The sequence below is a fragment of the Microcaecilia unicolor genome, chromosome 1 (assembly GCF_901765095.1).
Source record: "Microcaecilia unicolor chromosome 1, aMicUni1.1, whole genome shotgun sequence".
Taxonomy (NCBI): Eukaryota; Metazoa; Chordata; class Amphibia; order Gymnophiona; family Siphonopidae; genus Microcaecilia; species Microcaecilia unicolor.
The window spans coordinates 390,413,452-390,440,245 of NC_044031.1; the positions used below are offsets into that span (position 1 = coordinate 390,413,452).

At 45.3% G+C, this 26,794-nt stretch overlaps 1 protein-coding gene across 2 annotated transcripts in view; it reads right to left on the bottom strand.

The window, feature by feature from the left end:
- The window catches only part of RIPK1 (receptor interacting serine/threonine kinase 1), a 273,536-nt gene that overhangs the window by 118,478 nt on the left and 128,264 nt on the right, over window positions 1-26,794 (bottom strand). For both annotated transcript variants that reach the window (XM_030210928.1, XM_030210923.1), the window contains 2 exons: window positions 18,663-18,739; window positions 5,213-5,303 (listed from right to left, as the gene is read on the bottom strand). In XM_030210928.1, the coding sequence (XP_030066788.1) occupies window positions 5,213-5,303; window positions 18,663-18,739 (168 nt within the window). The remainder of the gene's footprint in view (window positions 1-5,212; window positions 5,304-18,662; window positions 18,740-26,794) is intronic.

Below are 26,794 nucleotides of genomic sequence, written 5' to 3' on the forward strand. Positions count from 1 at the left end.
CCTTCCCAAGCAGTGGGCTCCCCAGCCCGACAAAGAGGCGTCCGTCGTGACGACAATCCACTCTGGGGTCACCAGAGGCATTCCTGCAGACAATTTGTCTGTCTGCATCCACCAGCTCAGCGCCTTGCGCACTGCTGGGTCCAAGGGAAGTCGCACAGCATAATCCTCCGACATCGGAGTCCAGCGCTGCAGCAAGGAGTGTTGAAGTGGTCTCATATGAGCCCTGGCCCAGGGCACTACTTCCATCGTGGCCGTCATAGAGCCCAACAGCTGCACATAGTCCCAAGCCCGAAGGGGAGAGGCTACTAGGAACTGGTCCACCTGAGCCTGAAGTTTGACAATCCGATTGTCTGGCAGGAACACTCTGCCCACTTGGGTGTCGAATCGAACTCCCAGGTACTCCAGGGACTGAGTTGGGCGCAGCTGGCTCTTCTCCCAGTTGATGATCCATCCCAGGGAGCTCAAAAGAGCAACTACCCGGTCCACAGCTTTGCCGCACTCTGCATAAGAGGGGGCTCGGATCAACCAGTCGTCCAGATAAGGATGGACTTGTACCCCTTCCTTTCGTAGGAAGGCCGCGATGACCACCATTACTTTGGAAAAGGTCCGCGGAGCAGTAGCCAACCCGAAAGGGAGGGCTCTGAACTGGAAGTGTCGTCCCAGGACTGCAAAACGCAGAAAGCGTTGATGAGGAGGCCAGATGGGAATATGCAGGTACGCTTCCTTGATGTCCAAGGATGCCAGGAACTCTCCTGCCTTCACTGCCGCTATAACAGAGCGGAGAGTCTCCATGCGAAAGTGCCGCACTTTCAAGGCCCGATTGACTCCTTTGAGGTCGAGGATAGGCCGGACAGAACCTCCTTTCTTTGGTACCACAAAGTAAATGGAGTAACGCCCCTTGCCAAGCTGATTTTCTGGCACCGGAACGACCGCGCCGAGGCGGATCAGATTGTCCAAGGTCTGCTGCACTGCCACAGCTTTGACCGGAGACTTGCAGGGAGAGAGTACAAACCCGTCTTTTAAGGGTTGGCAGAACTCTAGTTTGTAGCCGTCTCTGATGACTTCCAGCACCCACGCGTCTGAAGTTATTGTGGTCCACTCACCCAGAAACGAGGACAGCCGTCCTCCAATCTGCACTGGGGCGTGGACCAAGACCCCGTCATTGGGTACGAGACCCTGGGGGAGGACCGGAGGGAGCACCTCCGGGACGGCGGTCTCTGCGAAAGGAATGCTGCTTGGGGGAGAAATTCCTCTTGAAGGAAGAGGGGGCAGAGGAACCCGACTTGCCCGGGCGGTACCGACGGGCTTCCTGCAACCATCCTCTGGAGGTACCGGGACGAGTACTAGCCCGAGCCCTGACCTCTGGTAATTTCTTGCCCTTAGACGTGCCGAGATCGGTCACGATTTTGTCCAGCTCGACCCCAAAGAGCAGCTTGCCTTTAAAAGGCAACCTAGCCAGGCGGGATTTAGAGGCGTGGTCAGCAGACCAATGTTTCAGCCAAAGCCACCGCCGCGCAGAGATTGTCTGAGCCATGCCTTTCGCTGAGGCCCTCAAGACATCATACAGCAAGTCTGCCAAATAGGCTAAGCCCGATTCCAGGGCCGGCCAATCAGCCCTCAAGGAATGATCCGAGGGGGAAGCCCGCTGCACCATAGTCAGGCACGCCCTGGCCACATAGGAGCCACAAACTGAGGCCTGCACATTTAAAGCAGCCGCCTCAAAGGACGACCTTAAGGCCGCCTCCAATCTTCTGTCTTGGGCGTCCTTTAGGGCCGTGCCACCTTCCACCGGCAACGCCGTTTTCTTAGTCACCGCAGTGATTAAAGAATCCACGGTAGGCCATAGATAGGCCTCACGTTCACTCACAGCCAAAGGATAGAGGCGGGACATAGCCCTAGCCACTTTAAGGCTCGCTTCTGGGACATCCCATTGAGCCGAAATTAAGGTGTGCATGGCATCATGCACGTGGAAGGTTCTAGGCGGGCGCTTCGTCCCCAGCATAATGGCAGAGCCAACAGGGGCTGAGGGAGAGACGTCCTCCGGAGAGGAAATCTTCAAAGTGTCCATGGCCTGTAACAACAGGTTGGGCAAATCCTCTGGGCTAAAAAGCCGCGCTGCAGAGGGGTCATCCGCTCCATCCGAGCGGGGATCCGTCTCCTCCAAGGAATCCGCAAAGGACTGTTGGGAGACCTCAGACACGCTGCCCTCATCTACAGCGGAGGAGACAAAGTCCTCCAAGGCCTGGGAATCAACCCGAGGGCGTTTACCTCTGGGAACCTCAACCTCTTTACCAGACGAGGGAGCAGGGGCAGCGTTTTGCATGAGGAAAGCCTGATGCAGCAGCAAAATAAACTCGGGGGAGAAACCCCCCAGACTGTGTACTTCCGCAGCCTGGGCAACAGCCCTAGACGCACCCTTAACCGGCGCTCGCAAGAGCGGGGGAGAGACATGCTGCGCATCCAAAATGGCGTCCGGTGCAACACTCCGTGAAGGAGCCGCGCGGGAAGAACGGCGCTTAACTTTAGCCGCTTTTGTGCCGTCGCCCAAATTAAGGGCGTTCATGGCATTAATGTCTCCAACCTCAAGGGCGGCCCACGAAGAAGCCGTCCGAGCCGCGTGGCCGGCCAAGATGGCGGAGGCGAGGAGCGGGGTATGGGCGTTTATGGCGGGAAAAACCGCCACGCCGGAGGAAGGACCGGGACGGACATTCATCGGTCACGAAACTGTCACCCAACAAGGGCGAATCAGGCTGTAAGACCCCCGCATCCCCTCTAGAAGCGCTCAAGCGATCCGGGGAGCGACCCTTTGCGCCCTCGCCCTCCGACGCCATAAGCCACGAGGAGAAGAATCGGGAACCCCCTGCCCGCTATAAAAAGGTAAAAATTACCTGCTGTCCGCTCCGAGCTGTAACGAACTGGTGTCCCAGTGAGTAGCTGCAATGAACGTTTAAATAAACGTTGAAATAAACGCCTTTAAGGACGTTTAAAATTTTTTTTTTTTTTAACGGAGCCAGCGGGAGGGGGGAGAAAAGGAGGGACCTGGCACCACCAGGTTTGTACTTGCTCAAAAGAGCCCTCAACCCCAGGCACTCAACAAAACCTAAAAATTAGGCTTGGAGGCCTAGCCAGAGCTGCTGCTGTGTGTGACCACCACCTGCTGAGATAGAGAACATACTGAGGAGTTTCCGGCAGCACATGACCACATATAGGGAGGCAAAAGTTTGCTCTCTATCTCCACCTGCTGGTAGATGGACACAACCCACCAGTCTATGGATTGATCAGCTTGATGATATGGAATGAGCATTGTTCAAGGGGATGCAACTTTATATAAAACAATTTCAATAAAAACAATCTGGAAAGACAATTTATAAATTTGATAAAATAAGCAACTGTAAAATAGCTATCTATTCCCTCTTGAACAAAACGAGGCTGGCTGTAGCTGGAAATATAGGATGTGGATGAATGGGATATATTCAAGGGTATTGAAGGAACTTGGGGAAGTTCCTTGTAAGGCTGCTGTGGGAACTCTCGGCAGCCATTTGAATGGAGGAACCAGCAGGGGCAGGAGCGATTGGGGTAGCTCCTGTCCTGAAGAAGCCACTAGACCACCAGATAAGTTAAAGGTAGGTTCGGAGAGGGCCTCTGGGTTGGTGGGGGGGGCTGGCTCGCCAGCACCTGTTGTCCTCCCGGGGACAGAGCGAGACAGGTGGCTGGTCCGGCCTAGCCTAGCCTGTCCACTTGCACTTTCTGCTGAAACCTGAACAACGGTTTTGGGCTGGTTTTGGTGCCAAAACCGAAACTCAGTTGGCCTCTAATCTAATATATTTATCGTTGAGCTCTTTCATCTATGCTCCACACTGCATTATTAACGCACAAATTATTAAGCTATCTGCCACTTTACTCTATCAGTACAGAATAATCCTACTGATGAGCACATCCAGTTGCTGATTCATCAATGGCAATAAAGAACTGCAAGCAAGAGAGCGACTCTTTGCTAGCTACACACAGTGCACAGGCTGTGGAAGCAGATAAAGCACTCTTTTCTAATACAGCCAGCTCCTGTCTATTTCCACAGCCTGATTACCAGTAGGTCATGAGAGGAAACAAACAGAAGTACCTGAGAATTTGCTTTGTGCATATCCTCCTCACTACTGCCCACTCACTGGCACTAATTTTTGTATAGCAAGAGAGGGAAAGGTGAGTGAACAAAAAGGGAGAGAGCAAATGATTGAGTCTACAAAATCCTGAGTGGTGTAGAATGAGAAGTAAATCGATTTTTCACTTGTTCCAAAAGTACAAAGACAAGGGGAACTTCAAGGAAGTTACACAGAAATACTATTAAAACAAACAGGAGGAAATATTTTTTCACTCAATGAATGGTTAAGCTCTGGAACTCTTTGCCGGAGGATGTAGTAACAGCGGTTAGCATATCTGGGTTTAAAAAAGGTTTGGACAAGTTCCTGGAGGAAAAGTCCATAGTCTGCTATTGAGACAGACATGGGGAAGAAACTGCTTGCCTTAGGATTGGTAACGTGGAATGTTGCCACGATTTGGGTTTCTGCCAGGTACTTGTGACCTGGCTTGGCCACTGTTGGAAACAGGATACTTGGCTAGATGGCCATTGGTCTGACCCAGTATGGCTACTCATGTTGTTATTTAAGGGACAGCAGTAAGAAAGAGAAGAACAAGAAGGAAAAAAAGAAAGATATGACAAAGGAGCAGCTGAAACTGCTGTAGGTAAGAAAAGCCAGCACTCAAAGCAGAGGAGGAAGGAGGAAAAACAGAGAGCAAAGGGAAAGATAGTAGAAGAGGACAGAGTGGGAGAAAAGAAGGAAAGATATAGGACAGAGCAGTAGCAGGGTGTAATTTAGAATATTCTGGGACACAAAAAGTGGGAAACCATTTTTTTTAAAGTAACAATGTGCCTCTTCATGTAGATAGCTGTCACCAACAAAGAGCAGCCTCTTCTTATTTTCTTTACCTGACTTTCCAGGCACACATTCCTGACAAAAAAGGTGCAATAGTGACTACACAACAATTTATGACACTTTCATATGTACCAAAAAAAAGGTAGACTAGTTTCCTCTTTCTGCCTTTTCCCATTAAATCTCACAATTAGCAAGACTGATAAGTAAATTTAATTTTGGTTGGTGCAGTTGGGCCTGAAATAGGAGTGTGCATGTAATCTGTGTAACAGCGAGAAACTTATTACCTGTTCCAGAGACGGAAGGAGATTCTGAGACATAGTCCAAATGGAGAGACTCCATTCTTACTACACAAGCCCTTGGACTCGGGTATGCCGACTGGAAGATACAAACAAAAAAATCCTAAGTAATACTTTAGTTAACAGTCAATGATGGGAAAAGCGAAGACACTTACCTGTAGTGGGTATTCTCCGAGGACAGCAGGCTGTTCTCACACTTGCTGCTTGTTCTCACACTTGGGTCGACGTCCACGTCGGCCCAGGATTGGAAGTTTTCCCAGCAAAAAACTCAAAAATCTTCCAGAGTCTTCTGGCGCGCGAATGGTGCGCATGTGCAGACCGGTTTCCCACCCATCACGTGAGTAAGGACCTCAGTGTAGTCCAAAAGCAAGAGGAGAACAGTGAACAACTCCAAAGGGGAGGAGGGCGGGTTTGTGAGAATAATCAGCCTGCTGTCCTCGGAGAACACCTGCTACAGGTAAGTATCTTCGCTTTCTCCGAGAACAAGCAGGCTGCTTGTTCTCACACATGGGGTATCCCTAGCTGCTAGGCTCACTCAAAACAATGAACATTGGTCAATTGGGCCTTGCAACAGCGAGGACAAAACAGAGATTGACCTGAAAAGAAACACAACTAAGTGAGAGTGCAGCCTGGTACAGAACAGAAAAAGGGTCTAGGAGGGTGGATTTGGCTTCTAAACCCCGAACAGATTCTGCAGCACCGACTGCCCAAACCGAATGTCACGTCGGGTATCCTCCTGAAGGCAGTAGTGAGATGTGAATGTGTGGACTGATGACCACGTTGCAGCCTTGCAAATCTCTTCAATGGAAGCTGACTTCAAATGAGCCACTGACGCAGTCATTGGCTCTGACATTATGAGCCGTGACATGGCCCTCTAGAGTCAGCCCAGCTTGGGCATAAGTAAAAGATATGCAATCCGCTAGCCAATTACAGATTGTGCGTTTTCCGATGGTGACTACCCTGTTGGGATCAAAAGAAACAAACAACTGGGCGGACTGTCTATAGGGCTTTGTCCGCTCCACGTAAAAGGCCAATGCTCTCTTACAGTTTAAGGTGTGCAACTTGTCTTCACCAGGGCGGGTATGTGGATGGGGAAAAAATGTTGGCAAGACAACTGACTGGTTCAGATGGAACTCCGACACCACCTTCGGCAAAAACTTAGGGTGAGTGCGGAGGACCACTCTGTTATGAAAAAACTTGATATAAGGTGCATTCACTACCAGGGCTTGGAGCTCACTGACTCTACGAGCTGAAGTAACAGCCACCAAGAAAATGACCTTCCAGGTCAAGTACTTCAGATGACAGGAATTCAGTGGCTCAAAAGGAGCTTTCATCAGCTGGGTGAGAACGACGTTGAGATCCTATGACACTGGTGGAGGTTTGCCAGGGGGCTTTGACAAAAGCAAACCTCTCATGAAGCGAACAACTAAAGGCTGTCCAGAGATAGGCTTACCCTCTACACGTTGATAAGCACTAATTGCACTAAGGTGAACTCTTACGGAGTTGGTCTTAAGACCAGACTCGAACAAGTGTGGAAGGTATTCAAGCAGGGTCTGTGTAGGACAAGAAAAAGGATCTAGGGCCTTGCTGTCACACCAGATGGCAAATCTCCTCCATTTGAAAGAATAACACTTCTTCGTGGAATCTTTCCTGGAAGCAAGCAAGACTCAGGAGACACCCTCTGAAAAACCTAAAGAGGCAATTTCTAAGCTCTCAACATTCAGGCCGTGAAAGCCAGAGATTGGAGGTTTGGATGTAGAAGCGACTGAGTGATGAGGGTCAGAAAACACTCCAATCTCCACGGTTCTTCGAACTCCAGAAGAAGATGGAATCAGATCTGACAAGGCCAGAAGGGAGCAATCAGGATCATTGTTCCACGGTCTTGCTTGAGTTTCAGCAAAGTCTTCCCTACTAGAGGTATGGGAGGATACGCATACAGAAGGCCTGTCCCCCAATGCAGGAGAAAGGCATCTGACGCTAGTCTGTCGTGGGCCTGAAGTCTGGAACAGAATTGAGGAACATTGTGATTGATCTGAGTGGCAAAAAGATCCACCGAGAGGGTGCCCCACATTTGGAAGATCTTGTGGACAACGCCCATGTTTAGCGACCACTTGTGAGGTTGCATGATCCTGCTCAACCTGTTGGCCAGACTGTTGTTTACGCCTGCCAGATACGTGGCTTGGAGAAACATACCGTGATGGCGTGCCCAAAGCCACATCTGGACAGCTTCCTGACACAGAGGGCGAGATCCGGTGCCCCCCTGCTTGTTGGTGTAATACATAACAACCTGATTGATTGTCTGTATGAATCAGAATGATTTGGTTGGACAGCCGATCTCTGAAAGCCTTGAGAGCGTTCCAGATCGCTCGTAATTCCAGGAGGATGTTGATCTGAAGACCCTTTTCCAGAAAAGACCAAGCTCCTTCAGTGTGAAGCCCATCTACATGAGCTCCCCACCCCAGAAGGGATGCATCCGTTGTCAACACTTTTTGTGGTTGAGGAATTTGGAATTGACGTCCCAAGGTAAAATTGGATCGAATGGTCCACCACTGAAGGGAACTGCAAAAGTTGGTGGAGAGATGGAACACATTCTCTAGATCTCCTGTGGCCTGGCACCACTGGGAAGCTAGGGTCCATTGAGCTGATCTCATATGTAGGTGTGCCATGGGAGTTACATGAACTGTGGAGGCCATGTGTCCTAAGAGTCTGAACATCTGCAGAGCTGTGATTTGTTGAGACGCTCGAGCCAGGACATTGCCTGCCCTTGCCTGGGGAAGATAAGCTCGAGACGTCCGTGTGTCCAACAAAGCTCCAGTGAACTCCAATTTTTGAACCAGGATGAGATGGGACTTGGGATAATTGATCACAAACCCCAGTAGCTCTAGCACTCGAATAGTCATCTGCACGGACTGTAGAGTGCCTGCCTCCAAGGTGCTCTTCACCAGCCAATCGTCGAGATAAGGGAACACATGCACTCCCAGTCTGCATAGCGATGCTGCGACAACAGCCAGGCACTTTGTGAAAACCCTGGGTGCAGACGCGAACCCAAAGGGCAGTACACAGTACTGAAAGTGCCGAGTTCCCAACCGAAATCGAAGATACTTCCTGTGAGCTTGGAGTATCGCGATGTGGGTATAGGCATTCTTTAAGTCCAGAGAGCATAGCCAATCGTTTTCCTGAATCATGAGAAGAAAGGTGCTGAGGGAAACCATCCAGAACTTTTCTCAGACTAGGAATTTGTTCAGGGCCCTTAGGTCTAGGATGGACGCATTCCCCCCTGTTTTCTTTTGCACAAGGAAGTACCTGGAGTAGAATGCAAGCCTTTCTTCCCCTGGTGGAATGGGCTCGACCGCACTGGCCTTTAGAAGGGAGAAGAGTTCCTCTGCAAGTACCTGCTTGTGCTGGGAGCTGTAAGAATGAACTCCCGGTGGACAATTTGGAGGCTTCGATTCCAGATTGAGAGTGTATCCTAACCGGACTATTTGAAGAACCCACCGGTCGGAGGTTATAAGAGGCCACCTTTGGTGAAAAAATATTAACCTCCCCCCAACCGGTGAGTTGTCCGGAACAGACACCTGCACTGTGGCTATGCTGCACTGGAGCCAGTCAAAAGCCCGTCCCTTGCTTTTGCTGGGGAGCTGCAGGGGCCTTAGGCGCAAGCTGTTGACGAGAACGAGCACGCTGGGACTGAGCCTGGGTAGGCTGCCGAGAAGCTGGAGTGTACCTACGCCTATTATAGGAATAGGGAGCACTCCTCTTCCCTCCAAAAAACCTCCTAGATGAGGAGGTGGTAGCAGAAGACACCCGGTGGGAGAGAGAATCCATAGCATCATTGTGCTTTTTGATCTGATCGACCACATCCTCTGCTTTTTCACCAAAAAGGTTATCCCCCCGGCAAGGAACATCCGCCATTCGCTGCTGGATCTTATGATCCAGGTCAGAGACACTCAGCCATGAGAGTCTGTGCATCACTATACCTCGAGCAGCTATTCTGGATGTCACATCAAAAGTGTTGTAAGTACCTCTAGCCAGGAATTTTCGACACACCTTCTGCTGCCTGACCACCTGGTGAAAAGGTTCGGCCAGCTCCGGAGGAAGCGCTTTGACCAAACTAGACAGTTACCTCACCGAGTTCCGCAAGTGAATGCTTGTGTAGAGCTGGTATGTCTGAATCTTGGCTGCGAGTATAGCGCTTGATACGTCTTCCTCCCAAAAGAATCCAAGGTCCTAGACTCTGCCTGGGGGCGCCGAGGCATAGTCCCTAGTACTCTTGGCTCTCTTGAGAGCAGAATCCACCACCATGGAATCGTGAGGTAGCTGAGACTTCACCATTACCGGCTATCCGTGGACTCTGTACTCGGACTCAGCTTTTTTGGGGACCACTGGATTAGAGAGAGGGGATGACCAGTTTCGCATAAGAGCTTCCCTGAGTGTGTTATGCAAAGGAGCCGTTGCAACCTCTGTAGGTGGAGAAGGATAATCCAAGACCTCGAGCATCTCGGCCCTGGGCTCATCCACAACCTCCATAGGGAAGGGAATATCCTTAGACAAAGGAGGAAAAAGATAGACTCTCAGGCGGAGACATCCTTCTCTCAATGGGTGGAGTAGGATCAGAGGGGACCCCATAGGACTCTTCTTCAGAAAAGTATCTGGGATCTTCCTCCCACGAATGCTCATCCTCAGTATCGGACAAAAGCTCTCTAAGAGCAGCCCGAACCTGAGCCTGTCTCGACGTCGAGGAACGACGACTTCGAGGGTGATGTTGAGAAGTCGACCCCTGCCTGGACTGCAGCGAAGCTTCCTCCGCTGATGTCGAGTCGACCCGGGTGGCAGCCAACGCCGTCGGGGACCTCACCACAGGTGAAGGACCAGATGCCACTTCAACAGACGGTGCAGAAGGCACAAGCACCCCTGGCACCGAAGTAGACTGGTGCAGCAATACCTCCAGAAGCTCTGGAAGAAGGACCCTGATGCGCCAATTACGGGAATAGCATGTATAAAATGTTTGTAAGTTTGGCTAGCTTGCCAGGTGCCCTTGACCTGGATTGGCCGCTGTCGGGGACAGGATGCTGGGCTTGATGGACCTTTGGTCTTTTCCCAGTATGGCATTACTTATGTACTTATGTGGGGGCTCGAGAGCCGGTACCAGGCTGCCAGAAGACCGACGCATCGGCACCTCCTGTATAGAGGGGTGAGCGGTCCTTTCGGCGCCGACGCTTCTCGGGTGCCGAATCCCTCGGTACCGCGCATGGAAGATCGATGACGGTGTTCCTTAGCCTTCACTCGACGCCCGTCATCGAGACTCCTCGGTACCAAAGAGGACGTAGAATCCTCATGCCTCCTTGGGTCCGGGTCCGACGAAGGGCGGTCCCGAGGGGCCTGCATAGCAGTAGGCCTCGAGACAGGTGGAGACCCACTCAATGCCTCGCTGCTCCCAGCGCGATGTGGTTGTTTGGCAGCCATTACCTGTGCTCTCGAAGTCGATGTTTCGCTCGACGTCGACGCCACCCTCGGTACAAATGCCGACATCGAAGGACCGGACCGATCTGCAAAATGTTTTTCTTGTTGAGCCTCCCGAGACACTTGGGTCCGTTTTTTCATCAAAGGACACAGCTTACAAGCAGCTGGTAGATGATCAGGCCCAAGGCACTGGAGACACCACACGTGGGGGTCGGTACCCGAGATGGTCTGGTTAAACCGAGTACAATGCTTGAAGCTGCTGGGTGTCCTCGATGACATGGATGGAAAAACGGCGGCTGCAAAATTAAAGGACGTGATTGTGCCAATTAAAAAGGCACAAAAAGGGAAAACAAAAGACGGCCGCAGCGAAAAGAAAGAAAACAAACAGTGACAAAACTAAGGAAAATAAAGGGAACTACTCTAGTAAAAAGTTAAAAAAATGTTTTTGTTGTAAACAAACAAAAAAAAGAAGCGGTAACGTGAAGACTCACTCCTGGGCCGAGAGGAACACAGCGAAAAAATCGTGTCACCTCAGACGCAGAGAAAAAGAAACTGAGGTCCTTACGTGACGGGCGGGAAACCGGTCTGCGCATGTGCGCTGCGCGCACGCCAGAAGACTCTGGAAGATTTTTGAGTTTTTTGCTGGCAAAACTTCCAATCCTGGGCCGACGTGTACGTCGACCCAAGTGTGACATCAAGCAGCAAGTGTGAGAACAAGCAGCCTGCTTGTCCTCGGAGAAAAAATGATACAAAGAATGAATTTCCACAGTATATTTCACGTAGCACATTAGAAATGATTTCTCATGGCACACTGTCAGATAAAAGTAATTCTCAAAAAAGTTATTTAACCATGTAAGTAAGCTGCCTGACCCATCTGCAGGTCAAAATGCAAACATTCACAAGACTATTCATGTTTCATTGTTATATTGTATAAAGATCTAGAAATTGAAAATAATTATGATTAGAAGTGCTTAGAATTCCTGAAGATGCAAACTTAGGGGCCATTTTACTAAGCCACGGTAGGAACTAGAACTAGCACATGCTTACCAAGCAGTAAAAAGCACTGCTGCAGGACGTGCTGTGTCCCGTGACAGTGTGCATATCAGTGCACGATAATCCCATGCTAAAAATAATTTCTATTTATTGGCGCGGGATGTGTGTGTCTACGGGCGGAGAGTAGGCAAGCCCTGAACAAATCAGGTAGCATGGGTACATTACCACACACGGGAGCCCTTAGTGCCAACCGCTTTGAATGTAGTTGCAAAATACCACAGAAAGGCGGTATATCAAGTCGCATTTTTATTTATTTATTTGTTGCTTTGTATCGCACATTTTCCCACCTATTTGCAGGCTCAATGTGGCTTACATAGTACCATGAAGGAGTTTGCCAGCTCCAGTAGAGAAAACAGTTATAAAGTGAAGTTATAGTCAAATAAGGTTCATTTGTGACAGTCATATTGGGAGTCGTAGAGAAGAAGAGTTAAATAGTGCTCATTACAAGCTTACATTGAGGCGTATTTTCAAAGCACTTAGCCTTACAAAGTTCCATAGCTTACTATGGAACTTTGTAAGGCTAAGTGCTTTGAAAATGAGCCCCATTGTGTCGCAGAGTTCAGTCACTTAAGTTGGGTCGGTAGGGTAAGCCTTTTCGAACAGGTTGGTCTTTAATAATTTCCGGAAGCTGAGATGGTCGTACGTTGTTTTCACAGGTCCCTTCCCTTTCCCTAAACAGATGGTGGTAACAGCTCCTGTGGTAATGGCCATGCGCTTATTGGGAACTTAGCATGTGGCCATTAATGGAAGAGATTGAAAAGTGGCAATTTTACCGCTGTACTAAAAGTGGCGGCAGCATGCAGAAAATCCATGTGCTAAAAGTAGCACCGGCCACTTTTTAGCACAGCTTAGTAAAAAGACCCCTTAGTATAATTCTTGTTTAGCCTGGTGTTAAGGGAACCCTTCACTACCTGTGCTCATTGAGTGTCTCTCTAAGAGACCCTCTCCTTTTCTTGTCCTCTTCTACTGGCTGCTACGTTAACATTTAAATATATTTTATTGAAGTCGCAAAAGATACAACTTAGGCAAACAGATGCACAAATCTACCGTAATATATACCACTGAAATTGTGTGATTACAATATAAGGTTTATACATATTCACCCAACTGAACCCTTAATCCACCCCCCCCCCCCCCCCAATATGCAGTACACATCCATACAAACCAAAAGAACCTTGGAATCTGGAACATGCCATCAGTACATAGTTACACCTCTAACGTATTCAAAAAAGTAGAATGGACTCTCATCTCCATTGCATGAGTGTTTGGGGTTAATCTTTAATCCATTGGATCAGAATACAACGTTTAGCGATTAGGACAGCTTTACTTAAAAACACATATGTGCCCTCCTCTATATTGGCCATATTGTCCAGGAGGCAATGCTGTGGGGTCAATCCCACTGGCTTCCATACAGTTGACATAATTGTTGCCTTAAAGAGCCCCAGAAGAGACTAATGCGACCACAATCCCACACACAATGCTTATATGTTGCATTCATTGTGCCACACTTTGGACATTTCCCATCCGTTGGAAGACCCATCTTCTGTGCATGAGAAGGATATATATAAGCATGCATAAAAAATTTAGAGTGTAGTTATTGCAATGTAACTCTCTCTGCTAACCTAGGTCCTTCCTGCAGACGTGTCAAAAAATCATCCAAATCATATGGGCCAAAGCCAGCAATCCATTATGAAATTGACGAAACTTGCCAAAAGGGAAGGCACCAAAACGGTAAAGTCTGATGTGCTGAGGAGAGATTTGAAAGTCAACCTTTCCACTCCACAGCAAACGCTAGACTGATGATCCTGCGCTCGACGATCAGGCGGTGGGAGCACTGCCTCGAAGTTTTTAAAGAGACAGTGCACTATGTCAGTGTCCGCACTGGGCTCCTTGGATGACGTCACCCACATTTGAGAATATCATGCCTGCTTGTCCTTGGAGAATAAGGGATCCAAAATTATACTGAGCCATTTTATATAGGGTCTATGGTGTATATAGTTCTTTTATTCTCAGCTCATATGTTTTTTTTTTTTTTAATGCAGATCTCGCATCAATTTTTTTTAACACCCTTCTCTGGATGGTTTCTAGCCTAATTATATCTGAAGGTGCAACCTCGATGTCCTCTACAGAAGCATTATATCTCTCTCATATGCACCCTGGCATTCCTATGAGTCTGGCCACTACTTTATTAAAGTGAATTGGTAACTTAAAAAAAAAAAAGTAAACACATATCATCCAGAGGTCTCTCACATGGTCTGTGCACATCACCACCCATCATATACAACTTCCTTTGACTTCTGTTCTCCAAAAGCACGACTCTGCACTTTTTTTGTACTGAATCTTAATTGCAAAGCAATAAACCACTTGAAGCTTTCTGAGATCACTTCTCATTCTATCATCTCCCATTCTGATGAAGATCTTTGTGTCATCTTCAAAGAGGCAAGCTTTCCCTTCTAAGCCCTTGGCAATACCACTTACAAAGATGTACGATGGAAATGACTCCAAAACTGATCTCTAAGGAACACCACTAATTATCTTTCTCTCCTTTAGTAAATATTCACCAGTACTTTGATTTCTATCACTCAACTTGTTTCTATCCCACCTGACCACTTTAGGACCCACCTCCAGGCAGCTCATATTAATAATATGCCTTTTATGTGGAGCTGTATCAAATGCCTCATAGAAATGTAATTTAATGCATTTCTATTGCTCCAGTACCCAGAAATTAGGCTTAACCCTCTCCACTCGACTGTCCCACATGATAGGGCATTGTTATTTTCCCATTCTGATCACGTGCCCCACACCCGGAGACAATTTAAAGTATGTTACCATGACAACATAATTATCACTGTACAGTTTTTACAGTAAATATTCTGATCTGAAAGTTAATATCATAAACTAATCTGAGTAGAAAGGGCAAAGTGGATTACAATACATCATATTCCTAAAATAGAATACAGCCAAATTAAAATGAATGAATAATATACAATCGTTAAACATAAGAATGGTAAACTACCCCCCGAGTATCCCCTTGCTCCAATTCTCTAGTTGCTCAATCAAAGAAATCAGATTTGTTTGGCATGACCTATCCATGGATCCTGCAGATAGTTCACTAGCCTTTTATTCAGTTGAGTTTCCATTAAATTTTCCATGTCTGAGGTTGGGTTCAACATCCTTTAGTTTCCAACCTTTCTCCATTTCCACTGTTGTGAAGAGGAACCACATCAACACTTCTCCAGTCTCACAGTTGGTCTCCAAGAATTGACTGAACAGATCCTTCAATTAACAGATCCTTCAATGAACCCACCAGAACCTCTGAACTTCCTTAAAAATACCAGAATGCATTCCCCGTGGCTTTATCCATGCATATTCCACCTCCAAATCTCTGGAGCGACTGGTCTGACCCGGCCCATTTTGAACTTGATGTGTCTTTTCACCAGTTTCTCCCCCATGCCAAATCTGGCCCCCTTCAATCACATTTTCAGAGTGTTATTTTGCCCCTGGACATGTATAATTTTTCCCAACATTCTGTTGGATTGTAAAGAATAAAAACAGCAGGAGGGGAAGAAGTATGTCCTCCTGCTGGCTTAGACTAAAGTAATTTCAAAGGGAAGGAAGACATTTCTGAGCTGGTGAGGAAAGAATTGGGAGGGGGAATGGGCCACTACTTAATGAAGAAGAGGAGCACAGCGCAATGGAGGAAGGGACATTTGATATTTCAAGATATTTCTAAGTGCCAGAAAGAGGACTGGGGCATGGGATCTCCCTCCTGTCACACTTAAACCTAGCCAGCAAGCTGCCTGACTTCATTCCACAATCTAACTAGAATTTGACCAATTAAAGTTACCTGTTTGGTAAAAGTTAGGGGTTTAACTTTAGGTGAATTAGCCAAGGGAGTCTGAGTTTTCTAAGGCTTTGAATTAGCCAACTAGATTAGAGAGATGCATGGGAATGGGGATTGTGGGATTCCTGCAGGGATGGAAGAAGCTGTCACAGGATTCCTGTGAGGATAGAAAAAGTTGTCACAGGATTCCTGCAGGAGTATAGTCAAAATCTCTGCTGCCTCCGGAATGACACTTGGAATGCACTGACAGAGGCAACCGGAGTGACAGAATGAAGCTTTAAACAGAAGGCTGCAAGCAAGTAAATAATATAATAGACTCCTGCGGATATAGGTGGGGATGGAATGCATCTTAGTGGATACAGGTGGGTATAGGTTAGACTCTGCTGGGGATGGGCAGGGATGGGTGAAGTTTCCATCCTTGTGCAACTCTCTACACTAGATCCCTTTCTAAAGTATATGAATACACTCCTTCTAGGTACAACCCCCCCCTTCACTTTCCCCCCAGACTCTGGCTGAGTTCTTTCATGATAAGGTTCACAAGATTAAACTTGAATTCTCAACCAGGTCACCTCCACCTCTCCTTCCCTTAGTCCATTCTCTCAACCCTCCAACCCCTGCCTCCTTTTCTGAAATCACTGAAGAGGAAACTATACAACTTCTTTCCTCCTCGAAACTAACTACCTGTTCCTCTGATCCTATTCCCACCCATCTACTTAACACTATCTCTCCTACTGTCATCCCGTTTATCTGTCATATTCTCAATCTTTCATTGTCCACTGCGACTGTTCCTGATGCCTTCAAACATGCCGTAGTCACACCACTCCTTAAAACACCTTCAATGGACCCTACCTGTCCTTCCAACTATCGCCCTATCTCCCTCCTCCCTTTCCTATCCAAGATATTTGAACGCCGTTCACTGCCGTTGCCTTGACTTTCTTTCATCTCAAGCTATTCTTGATCCACTTCAATCTGGCTTTCGCACCCTTCATTCAACTGAAACAGCACTTGCTAAAGTCTCCAATGATCTGTTCCTAGCCAGATCCAAAGGTCTCTATTCTATCCTCATCCTTCTCGATCTATCTGCTGCTTTTGACACTGTTGATCACAGTCTACTCCTTGATACGCTGTCCTCACTTGGATTTCAGGGCTCTGTTCTTTCCTGGTTTTCTTCTTCTCTCTCCCAGCGTACCTTTAGTGTATTCTCTAGTGGATCCTCTTCTACTTCTATCCCACTGTCAGTTGGTGTACCTCAGGGATCTGTCCTGGGAGCTCTTCTCTATCTATACTTCTTCCCTTGGTACTCTGATCTCATCCCATGGCTTTCAGTATCATCTTTACGCTGATGACTCCCAGATCTACCTCTCCACACCAGAAATCTCAGCCGAAATCCAGGCCAAAGTATCAGCCTGCCTGTCTGACATTGCTGCCTGGATGTCTCAGTGCCATCTGAAACTAAACACGACCAAGACTGAGTTTCTTATCTTTCCCCCTAAACCAACTTGTCCTCCTCCCCCATTCTCTATTTCTGTGGATAACACTCTCATCCTTCCTGTCTCATCAGCTCGTAACCTTGGGGTCATCTTCGACTCCTCCCTCTCCTTCTCTGCACATATTCAACAGACTGCTAAAACCTGTCGTTTCTTTCTCGATATCATCAGCAAAATTCGCCCTTTCCTTTCTGAGCACACTACCAGAACCCTCATCCACGCTCTTATCACCTCTCGCTTAGACTATTGCAACTTGCTTCTCACAGGTCTCCCACTTAGCCATCTCTCTCCTCTTCAATCTGTTCAAAATTCTGCTGCACGACTAATATTCCGCCAGGGTCGTTATGCTCATATTAGCCCTCTCCTCAAGTCACTTCACTAGCTTCCTATCTGTTTCTGCATACAGTTCAAACTCCTCTTATTGACCTATAAGTGCATTCACTCTGCAGCTCCTCAGTACCTCTCCACTCTCATCTCTCCCTACATTCCTCCCCGGGAACTCCGTTCACTGGGTAAATCTCTCTTATCTGCACCCTTCTCCTCCACTGCTAACTCCAGACTCCGTTCCTTTTATCTTGCTGCACCATGTGCCTGGAATAGACTTCCTGAGCTGGTACGTCAAGCTCCATCTCTGACCGTCTTCAAATCTAAGCTAAAAGCCCACCTTTTTGATGCTGCTTTTAACTCCTAACCCTTGTTTACTTGTTCAGAACCCTTATTTTATCATCCTCACTTTAATATTCCCTTATCTCTAGTTTGTCCTGTTTGTCTGTCCTATTAGATTGTAAGCTCTGTCGAGCAGGGACTGTCTCTTCATGTTCAAGTGTACAGTGCTGCGTACATCTAGTAGCACTATAGAAATGATTAGTAGTAGTAGTAATATGATGCAAAAGAAGGGAATGTGGATATTCAAGAGAAAGCCATCTGTGTGTCAGACATGATTAGGTAGGTGTAGTGTTTGCAGCATAAAAAAGTTTTCAGCAGGTAGCACTCTAGCATGGAACTGGGATGAAATACACAAGTTTCCTTACAATAAATCATGTGCATCTATACTGTATGTATGCAAAAGATCCAGGATGATTTAAAGGGATGTGTAGGATTAAAGGTCTGGCCAGCTGATTTCAAAAAGTGAGTGCTGTAGTCTCCTATGAAGACATCCGTTATTCTTTACAAAAAGTTCAGTCCTGAGAAAACAACAACCAGCATATTTTATAGAATAGATTATTTTCTATTTCCCTTTCATGAGTTAAATAGCAAAGTCATTTTAGCTAAGTTTTCTATTTTTCTCAAAAGAAAATAAAAGATGCCAAACAAGTTTCTTCTATAGTAAGTATTGAGAAGAAATTGGAATCACAGAAGTACTATAATAGTCTGGGCATAAATAAATATATCCATGCCCAAGAACTCTAAAAGGCAAATAAAAGATATATATAGGTGAATAATTGTGTGGGGTAGAAAACATTTTTACTAGTCTATCTGACCAACAACTCCCGAATATTTTGAAATACTTGCAGTTAAAAAGAAAATGTCAATGTGAAATCAAGCCCCATGCGAACACATCTATTTATTGGCTTCTGAACACTTCCATACTCACCTTCATCTTCTTCACACCATCTTCAACATCCATTTCTAGCTGTTGACAGTAGATTGGCCGAAATTCCTTATCACATTCTGTGGCAAAGTGAAAATATTAGCAAGCCCTGTAGGGCTAGGTTTATCAAATTACTTTTCACTACATTTTCATTATATTCTAATATATTTCCAATAAAAAATAAACATGTAAAATGGATACAACAAATTTGGCAAAAAAAAAAAAAAAGTAAAATGAATGGAGTTTGAAAGATTCTTCTAGGACTCACCTGCCAGGAATGGAATGTACTCGCTGTGTACGCCTGCTCCCTTCCTTAGGCGTAATCAATCTACCTGCAACTAATTATTTGTTTATTTATGGGGATGTGTGCATAATCTAGTGAATAAAACTGGAGGAAAAAGAAAAACAAACAAACCGAGGAATGAGGAGCTGAGAGGGTGATCATACTGCCAAATTAAGGTTATAGGGGAGATACCAAAGGTGTGAAATGATGGGAAATACTCTTGACTGTAGAAATTTACATATCATACCAATATTTAGGCACAGAACATTTGCCTTTCCAAATATGCATATCTCTACTCACATTTTAAAAATTTTATTAGCAACTGTATGCTATTGAATGGACTGAAGAATTGAGGTGCTGCTCTAATTTTCTCTCTTCTGTACGAGGGCCAAAACTGTCAGAGACAGAAAGAAAAAGCACGGAACAAGTAGTAATTCAAGCTTTGAAATCAAGGAAAATGGGAAAACACTTGGCATGTATGGGCACACAAGAGAATTTTATAATTCTTTTAGAGACTTGCTAGCTCCAGAGTTAATTTATAGCTATGCCTTATCTACAGGTCACATGAAAGATACAATGTCAGAAGCCCTTTATGATTGCATTTACAGTACCTATAAAATGAAACTGTAAACCGCTTAGGTCTAAACGGTATATAAATACTTAAGTGAATGAATGAATGAATGAATTTCCGAAGCCTGGGAGAGATCCTAGAGGGGTGTCTTATCACAGGCTGATAAAATGTGGATGATAAATTTCTGTAAAACATTTTGACACACATTTTGCAAAGGTACTGTCAAAACTGATACACATGAACCAGACTGACTGTGGCTAAGAGACATTCATCAAAAAATACTAGACTGGGATTGCAAAGACAACAGATGTACTGGCTTTTTTGTATGTCATTATGGAGAAAAAACATTTGATTAGTGGCCAATATGTTTTACGTCTTAAATTGGTTTGGGATTGGCCCGGGGATTTACAAATCTGGTTAGCATGTTATATAATAATTTAGTTGCTACAATTTATGTCAACAATAGTACCTTTGAAGCCTTAATTTAAAAAGGGGAACTAGACAGGGCTGTCTCCAGTCCCTACTCATATCTGACCTGGTCCTGGAGCCTTTACATCTTTCTATCCGAGAGTCGCATCTTTGGCAAGGGGAAATTTTTAAACTGTCGGCGTATGTAGAGGATGTTCTGCTATATCTTACGAAGTGTGCTTTCACTGCATCCTGTTTATTACATCTTATAAAAGGTCTGAGGAGTTTTCGGAGTACAAAATTAATTGGACAAAGATCGGAGATTTTACCCTTAAATGTCCACTGTACAGAAGATCTTGTGCTGAAACATAATTTTAAGTGGCAACTTAATGGGATTAAATGTTTAACGATCATATTGTTACTTGACTCCCAGTCTACTGTACAAATGAATGAAAAACTGGTTGCTGAATAGCGTTATAAGTGGAAACTGTTATACTTGTCATGGTGGGGCAGAGAGGATACAACAAAAAAAAAATGTTGATAGTTCCTATCATACTGTATGACTGATTTTTTTTCCCTGGGTTCTACAAAGAACTGGACAGGTTACTTGTTTCATATGGCAGGACAAGACATCATGCATTATGCTAGCCAAATTGAAAAGAATGAAGGGGCAAGGAAAGGTAAACTTCCCTAGCTTCACTGACTATCATCATGACTACATTTTCAGGCAAGGGATGCTGTGCCTATATCTTACTTCTGAATATTTTATGCCAAGCTGGTTAATGCTGGAAATTAATCTAATGACACCTTTAAGTTTCAAAATTTCTACTGGGAATGAGATGCCTCCAGCCTTTAGACAAAAATCCTGTGCTGATGTTGACCCTGCAAGTTCTAGAGAAACTGGATTACAAACTTCCCAATGAGACAGAAGAATTGGATAGGTGGTCCCTAGGGTGCAACCTTCACTTGACTATTAATAAGGTCAGAGTATTCTCGGAGGTCTGGATATGAAAAAGGCATGCTCTCTGTCAGAGATCTTATGCTTAATGGACATACAGTGGTGGAAATAAGTATTTGATCCCTTGCTGATTTTGTAAGTTTGCCCACTGACAAAGACATGAGCAGCCCATAATTGAAGGGTAGGTTATTGGTAACAGTGAGAGATAGCACATCACAAATTAAATCCGGAAAATCACATTGTGGAAAGTATATGAATTTATTTGCATTCTGCAGAGGGAAATAAGTATTTAATCCCTCTGGCAAACAAGACCTAATACTTGGTGGCAAAACCCTTGTTGGCAAGCACAGCAGTCAGACGTCTTTTGTAGTTGATGATGAGGTTTGCACACATGTCAGGAGGAATTTTGGTCCACTCCTCTTTGCAGATCATCTCTAAATCATTAAGAGTTCTGGGCTGTCGCTTGGCAACTCGCAGCTTCAGCTCCCTCCATAAGTTTTCAATGGGATTAAGGTCTGGTGACTGGCTAGGCCACTCCATGACCCTAATGTGCTTCTTCCTGAGCCACTCCTTTGTTGCCTTGGCTGTATGTTTTGGGTCATTGTCGTGCTGGAAGACCCAGCCACGACCCATTTTTAAGGCCCTGGTGGAGGGAAGGAGGTTGTCACTCAGAATTGTACGGTACATGGCCCCATCCATTCTCCCATTGATGCGGTGAAGTAGTCCTGTGCCCTTAGCAGAGAAACACCCCCAAAACATAACATTTCCACCTCCATGCTTGACAGTGGGGACGGTGTTCTTTGGGTCATAGGCAGCATTTCTCTTCCTCCAAACACGGCGAGTTGAGTTCATGCCAAAGAGCTCAATTTTTGTCTCATCTGACCACAGCACCTTCTCCCAATCACTCTCGGCATCATCCAGGTGTTCACTGGCAAACTTCAGACGGGCCGTCATATGTGCCTTCCGGAGCAGGGGGACCTTGTGGGCACTGCAGGATTGCAATCCGTTATGTCGTAATGTGTTACCAATGGTTTTCGTGGTGACAGTGGTCCCAGCTGCCTTGAGATCATTGACAAGTTCCCCCCTTGTAGTTGTAGGCTGATTTCTAACCTTCCTCATGATCAAGGATACCCACGAGGTGAGATTTTGCGTGGAGCCCCAGATCTTTGTCGATTGACAGTCATTTTGTACTTCTTCCATTTTCTTACTATGGCACCAACAGTTGTCTCCTTCTCGCCCAGCGTCTTACTGATGGTTTTGTAGCCCATTCCAGCCTTGTGCAGGTGTATGATCTTGTCCCTGACATCCTTAGACAGCTCCTTGCTCTTGGCCATTTTGTAGAGGTTAGAGTCTGACTGATTCACTGAGTCTGTGGACAGGTGTCTTTCATACAGGTGACCATTGCCGACAGCTGTCTGTCATGCAGGTAACGAGTTGATTTGGAGCATCTACCTGGTCTGTAGGGGCCAGATCTCTTACTGGTTGGTGGGGGATCAAATACTTATTTCCCTCTGCAGAATGCAAATAAATTCATATACTTTCCACAATGTGATTTTACGGATTTAATTTGTGATGTGCTATCTCTCACTGTTACCAATAACCTACCCTTCAATTATGGGCTGCTCATGTCTTTGTCAGTGGGCAAACTTACAAAATCAGCAAGGGATCAAATACTTATTTCCACCACTGTATAATTGTAAAACAAATAAATCCTTCCTTCTTTGCAGTGTTTCAAATTGTTAAAAATCCAGCATATACTCCTGAATCGGAACACGAAAATTTGTCACTATTGCAAGATATTCTACTATCTGTGACACATGTCGATCAGTACTCAAAGAGGGAAATGAGGCTTCATATGACAGACACCAATGACGAGTGAGCTGGACGGCTTACAATACATATTAAGTAAAGATATTCAAAAGAGGATATCCGGTGAGATGGAAATATTTCTGGATTAATAAAGTTCATTGCACAGTCTCAGCATCCCTAAATTTCTTTATTTTGTTACTCATTGCGCAATATGGACACCTGTAAAGCTTAACAAAGTGGACAACACCATCTCTAATCTTTATTGGAACTGTGAAATGGATACTGGAACCTTGGTTCATCATCTTTATCGCTGTTCTGTGGTGCACACTTTCTGGCACCAGGTTTGAAGTAACAATCAAGAACTATTATGCTCGCAGGCTTCCTTATCATATCCAGAAGCTTTGGATGTGGAATTTGATTTAACAGACCAATTGCAAAAAATGGTAGCTATCATTCCTGGAAGAACAGTGAAGGTTTAAGTATACATTCTGGTGGGCCTTTCTAGGGTTACTATTCAGATATGAACAAACATCAAGGTAAAATATTTCGATTTATAGAAATTTGGGCTGCACTACACATCTGCTTAATGAGAATATCAAATTAAGGCTCCGTTACACGTCTAATATGAGGTTTGATGGAGAGCGATGACGTCACACTTAGAGATGGCTGCTTGAGCCTGAGGCTCCGCACACCATCAGCTATTTCTATGCTCAATCCCAGCTAATCTAAAGGCTGATGGAACTATCCTTATTCTATACCTTGGAGGTCCCTGCATAGTGGTCTGCTGTGTGATACACTCTCAACCAGGCAGATTGTTAAAGGAGATTGCTTACCGATCTCAGGCCCATCAAGTTAAGATGGCAATGCAGGCTAGTTTCTCCGATCTCGCAATACATAGTAACATACATAACATAGTAAGTGATGGCAGATAAAGACCTGTACGGTCCCATCCAGTCTGCCCAACAAGATAAACTCATTTTTCTTGATATGTGATACTTAGTTTGATTTGTCTTTGCCATTCTCAAGGCACAAACTGTATAGTCTGCCCAGCACTCTTCTTGTACTAAAAGTTCTGAAGCTAACGTCGAAGCCCCTTAAAATTTACACTCCAGCCCATCCATATGTATTCAGCCACGATCAGGGCGCACAGCAAAGGAATCCGCCCAGCACTGGTTTTACTCTCCAATTACCGGCGTCACCACCCAAACTCCGCTAAGATTCCGTAAATCCATTCATTCAAAACAGGATTCCTGTGTGTTTATCCCACGCATGTTTGAATGCCATTACCGTTTTCATCTTCACCACCTCCCGCAGGAGGGCATTCCACATATCTACCACCCTCTGTGAAAAAATACTTCCTGACATTACTCCTGAGTCTGCCACCCTTCAACCTCAATCCATGTCCTCTAGTTCTACCGCCTTCCCGTCTCCAGCAAAGGTTTGTTTGCGGACTAATACCTTTCAAATATTTGAATGTCTGTATCATATCACCCTTTTCTCCTTTCCTCCAAGGTATACATGTTCAGGTCAGCAAGTCTCTCCTTGTACGGCTTGCAATATAAATCCCATATCATTTTCGTAGCTTTTCTTTGCACTGCTTCCAGTCTTTTTACATCCTTAGCCAGATACGGCCTCCAAAACTGAACACAATACTCCAAGTGGGGCTTCACCAACGACTTGTAGAGGGGTATCAACACCTCTTTTCTTCTGCTAGTTATACCCCTCTCTATGCAGCCTAGCATCCTTCTGGCCACGGCCGTCACCTTGTCACATTGTTTCTTCACCTTCAGATCCTAGGACACCAACACCCCAAGGTCTCTCTCCTGAGTTGAGCTTACTAATCTCTCCACTCCTATCTGGTATCTCTCTTTCGGGTTTCTACCCCCACCAAGTGCATCACTTTACACTTCTTGGCATTAAATTTGAACTGTTGTTAATTACTTCCTTATTTTTTTATGTTTTTTCTATCTGCTGTGATATAAATCATATAGTGTTACTAATATTTGAAGAGCTCAATAAAACACCTATTGCCCCGGCTGGTCAACTGATAAGGTATATGTAATAAACAACATCATTGCACTTCAGCCCTCCCTCTCTCCTTAAATTATATACACTAGTTTTCTCTAAATTATGGCTCACTGACATTCAAAATGACAATCTAGTCTAAATGAGTACTTAGCATGGGGCTGATTTCATACATTCCTCTGGTCAATGGTGTGCTTTCTTCAATTGACCTTCGGTGCTCAATAGGTGGGTGAACGTGAACCAAAATTCTTGGTAAAACAACTGTACTCTGTTGACTCGATAGTACACCTCCTCTAATATTCATCTCCTATTCCAGTTCCCAACACAAATTGTGTTTCGTTACTTAAAGCTTCTTCAGGAGAACTTAAGTCGGGGCTTTGCTCCCGTACTGTGATGTCAATCTGCAAAATTATTCTGAACATGATGTTATGTTTATTCATCTAATAACATCGTGTATTCTAGCTTAATACTCTTAATAATCCATGTTTGCATCTTATGTGTCTCCAATGTCTATTCATCTATAGCATTGTTAATGTGAGGGTTACCTTAAAGGTGGTCCATCATTCTCTCCCGCGGCTAACCGCTTTATCTTCATCACTCTCCACATAGCCATTATCATCTCTCTGTCTTGCAATTCCATTCCTATCTTCTCTCCTTTCTCCAATATATCTGAAAAATGTCGTCACCTCTCTTTACATCTTTAGCCATTTTTTCTTCCGCTTGCACTTTCGCTAACCGTATTTCCCTCTTCACTTCTTTGAGTTTAATTCGATAATCTTTTCTGTGATCCTCTCGTTGCGTTCTTTTGTATTTCTTGAACAGTCTCTTCTGCTCTTATTTTTTCAGCTACTTATTTGGAGAACCATATAGGCTTCCTGCTTCTCTTATTGCCAAATTTATAGTACGCCTTTAGTTTTAACCACTGATTTTTAACATCTCCTACGCCTTCCCACGCTAAGAGCTCCTTCTTCAGGTATTCCCCCATTTTATCAAAATCAGTACGTCTGAAATCCAGTACTTTGAGTTTTGTGCATCCACACTCCGCCTTTGCCCTTATATTAAACCATATGGTGTGATGATCACTATTACATAGGTGGGCACCCACCCAGATATTGGAAACACTTCCTCCATTCGTGAGCACTAGATCCCGCATCGACCCTTCCCTCTTGGGTTCCGTCACCATTTGTCTGAGCAAGGCACTTTGACAGACGTCCACAATCTCCCTACTTCTTTCCGATTCTGCAGACAGGACGTTCCAATCCACGTCAGACAAACTGAAATCTCCCAACAGTAGCACCTCCCCTTTCATACCAATCTTTTGAATATCTTTTATCAGATCTTTGTCTAACTTCTCCGTTTGTGCTGGAGGTCTGTAGATAACCCCCGTGTGGATACAGGTTCAGTCCTCTCTTTTCAGGACGATACATAAAGCTTCTTCCTTTCCCCAAGTTCCCCGAATTTCAGCCACTCTGATATTCTCTCTCACATACAGCGCCACTCCTCCACCTCTTTGGCCCTCTCTATCCTTCCTAAAAAGATTATAGCCCGGTATGGTCACATCCCATTCATGGGAATCGTTGAACCATGTCTCTGTAATAGCAACAATATCCAAGTTTTCTTCAAACATCAGGGCTTGCAAGTCTTGAACCTTTTTACTTAGACTATGCGCATTTGTGCTCATTGCTTTTCACGTGCTTAGTGAGTTTAGGTGGTTTTCTCTGCCATCATGTTTATTCTGGGGGGTGACTTTCTGAATTCCCTTGTTTCCTTTTGTCACCCCCGCCCTCTAGTTTAAATGTCTAGAAACATATTGTCTAAATTTCCCCTCAAGGATCCTTCTTCTCATCACAGAAAGATGTAGCCCATCATTACAGTATAGACTGTTATTTTTCCACGTATTACCTCATGCTCCTATATATCTAAAACCTTCTTCTTTACACCAAGACTCAAGCCACTTATTGAATTCCACTGTTTTGGGTAGTCTTTCCTGCAATTATGGATTGTCCATCAGATGTTCTTCAGGGGTCAGCTTTTCAGCTACTCTATTTAACATCTTTTTAAAACCGTTATGCATTTTGCTA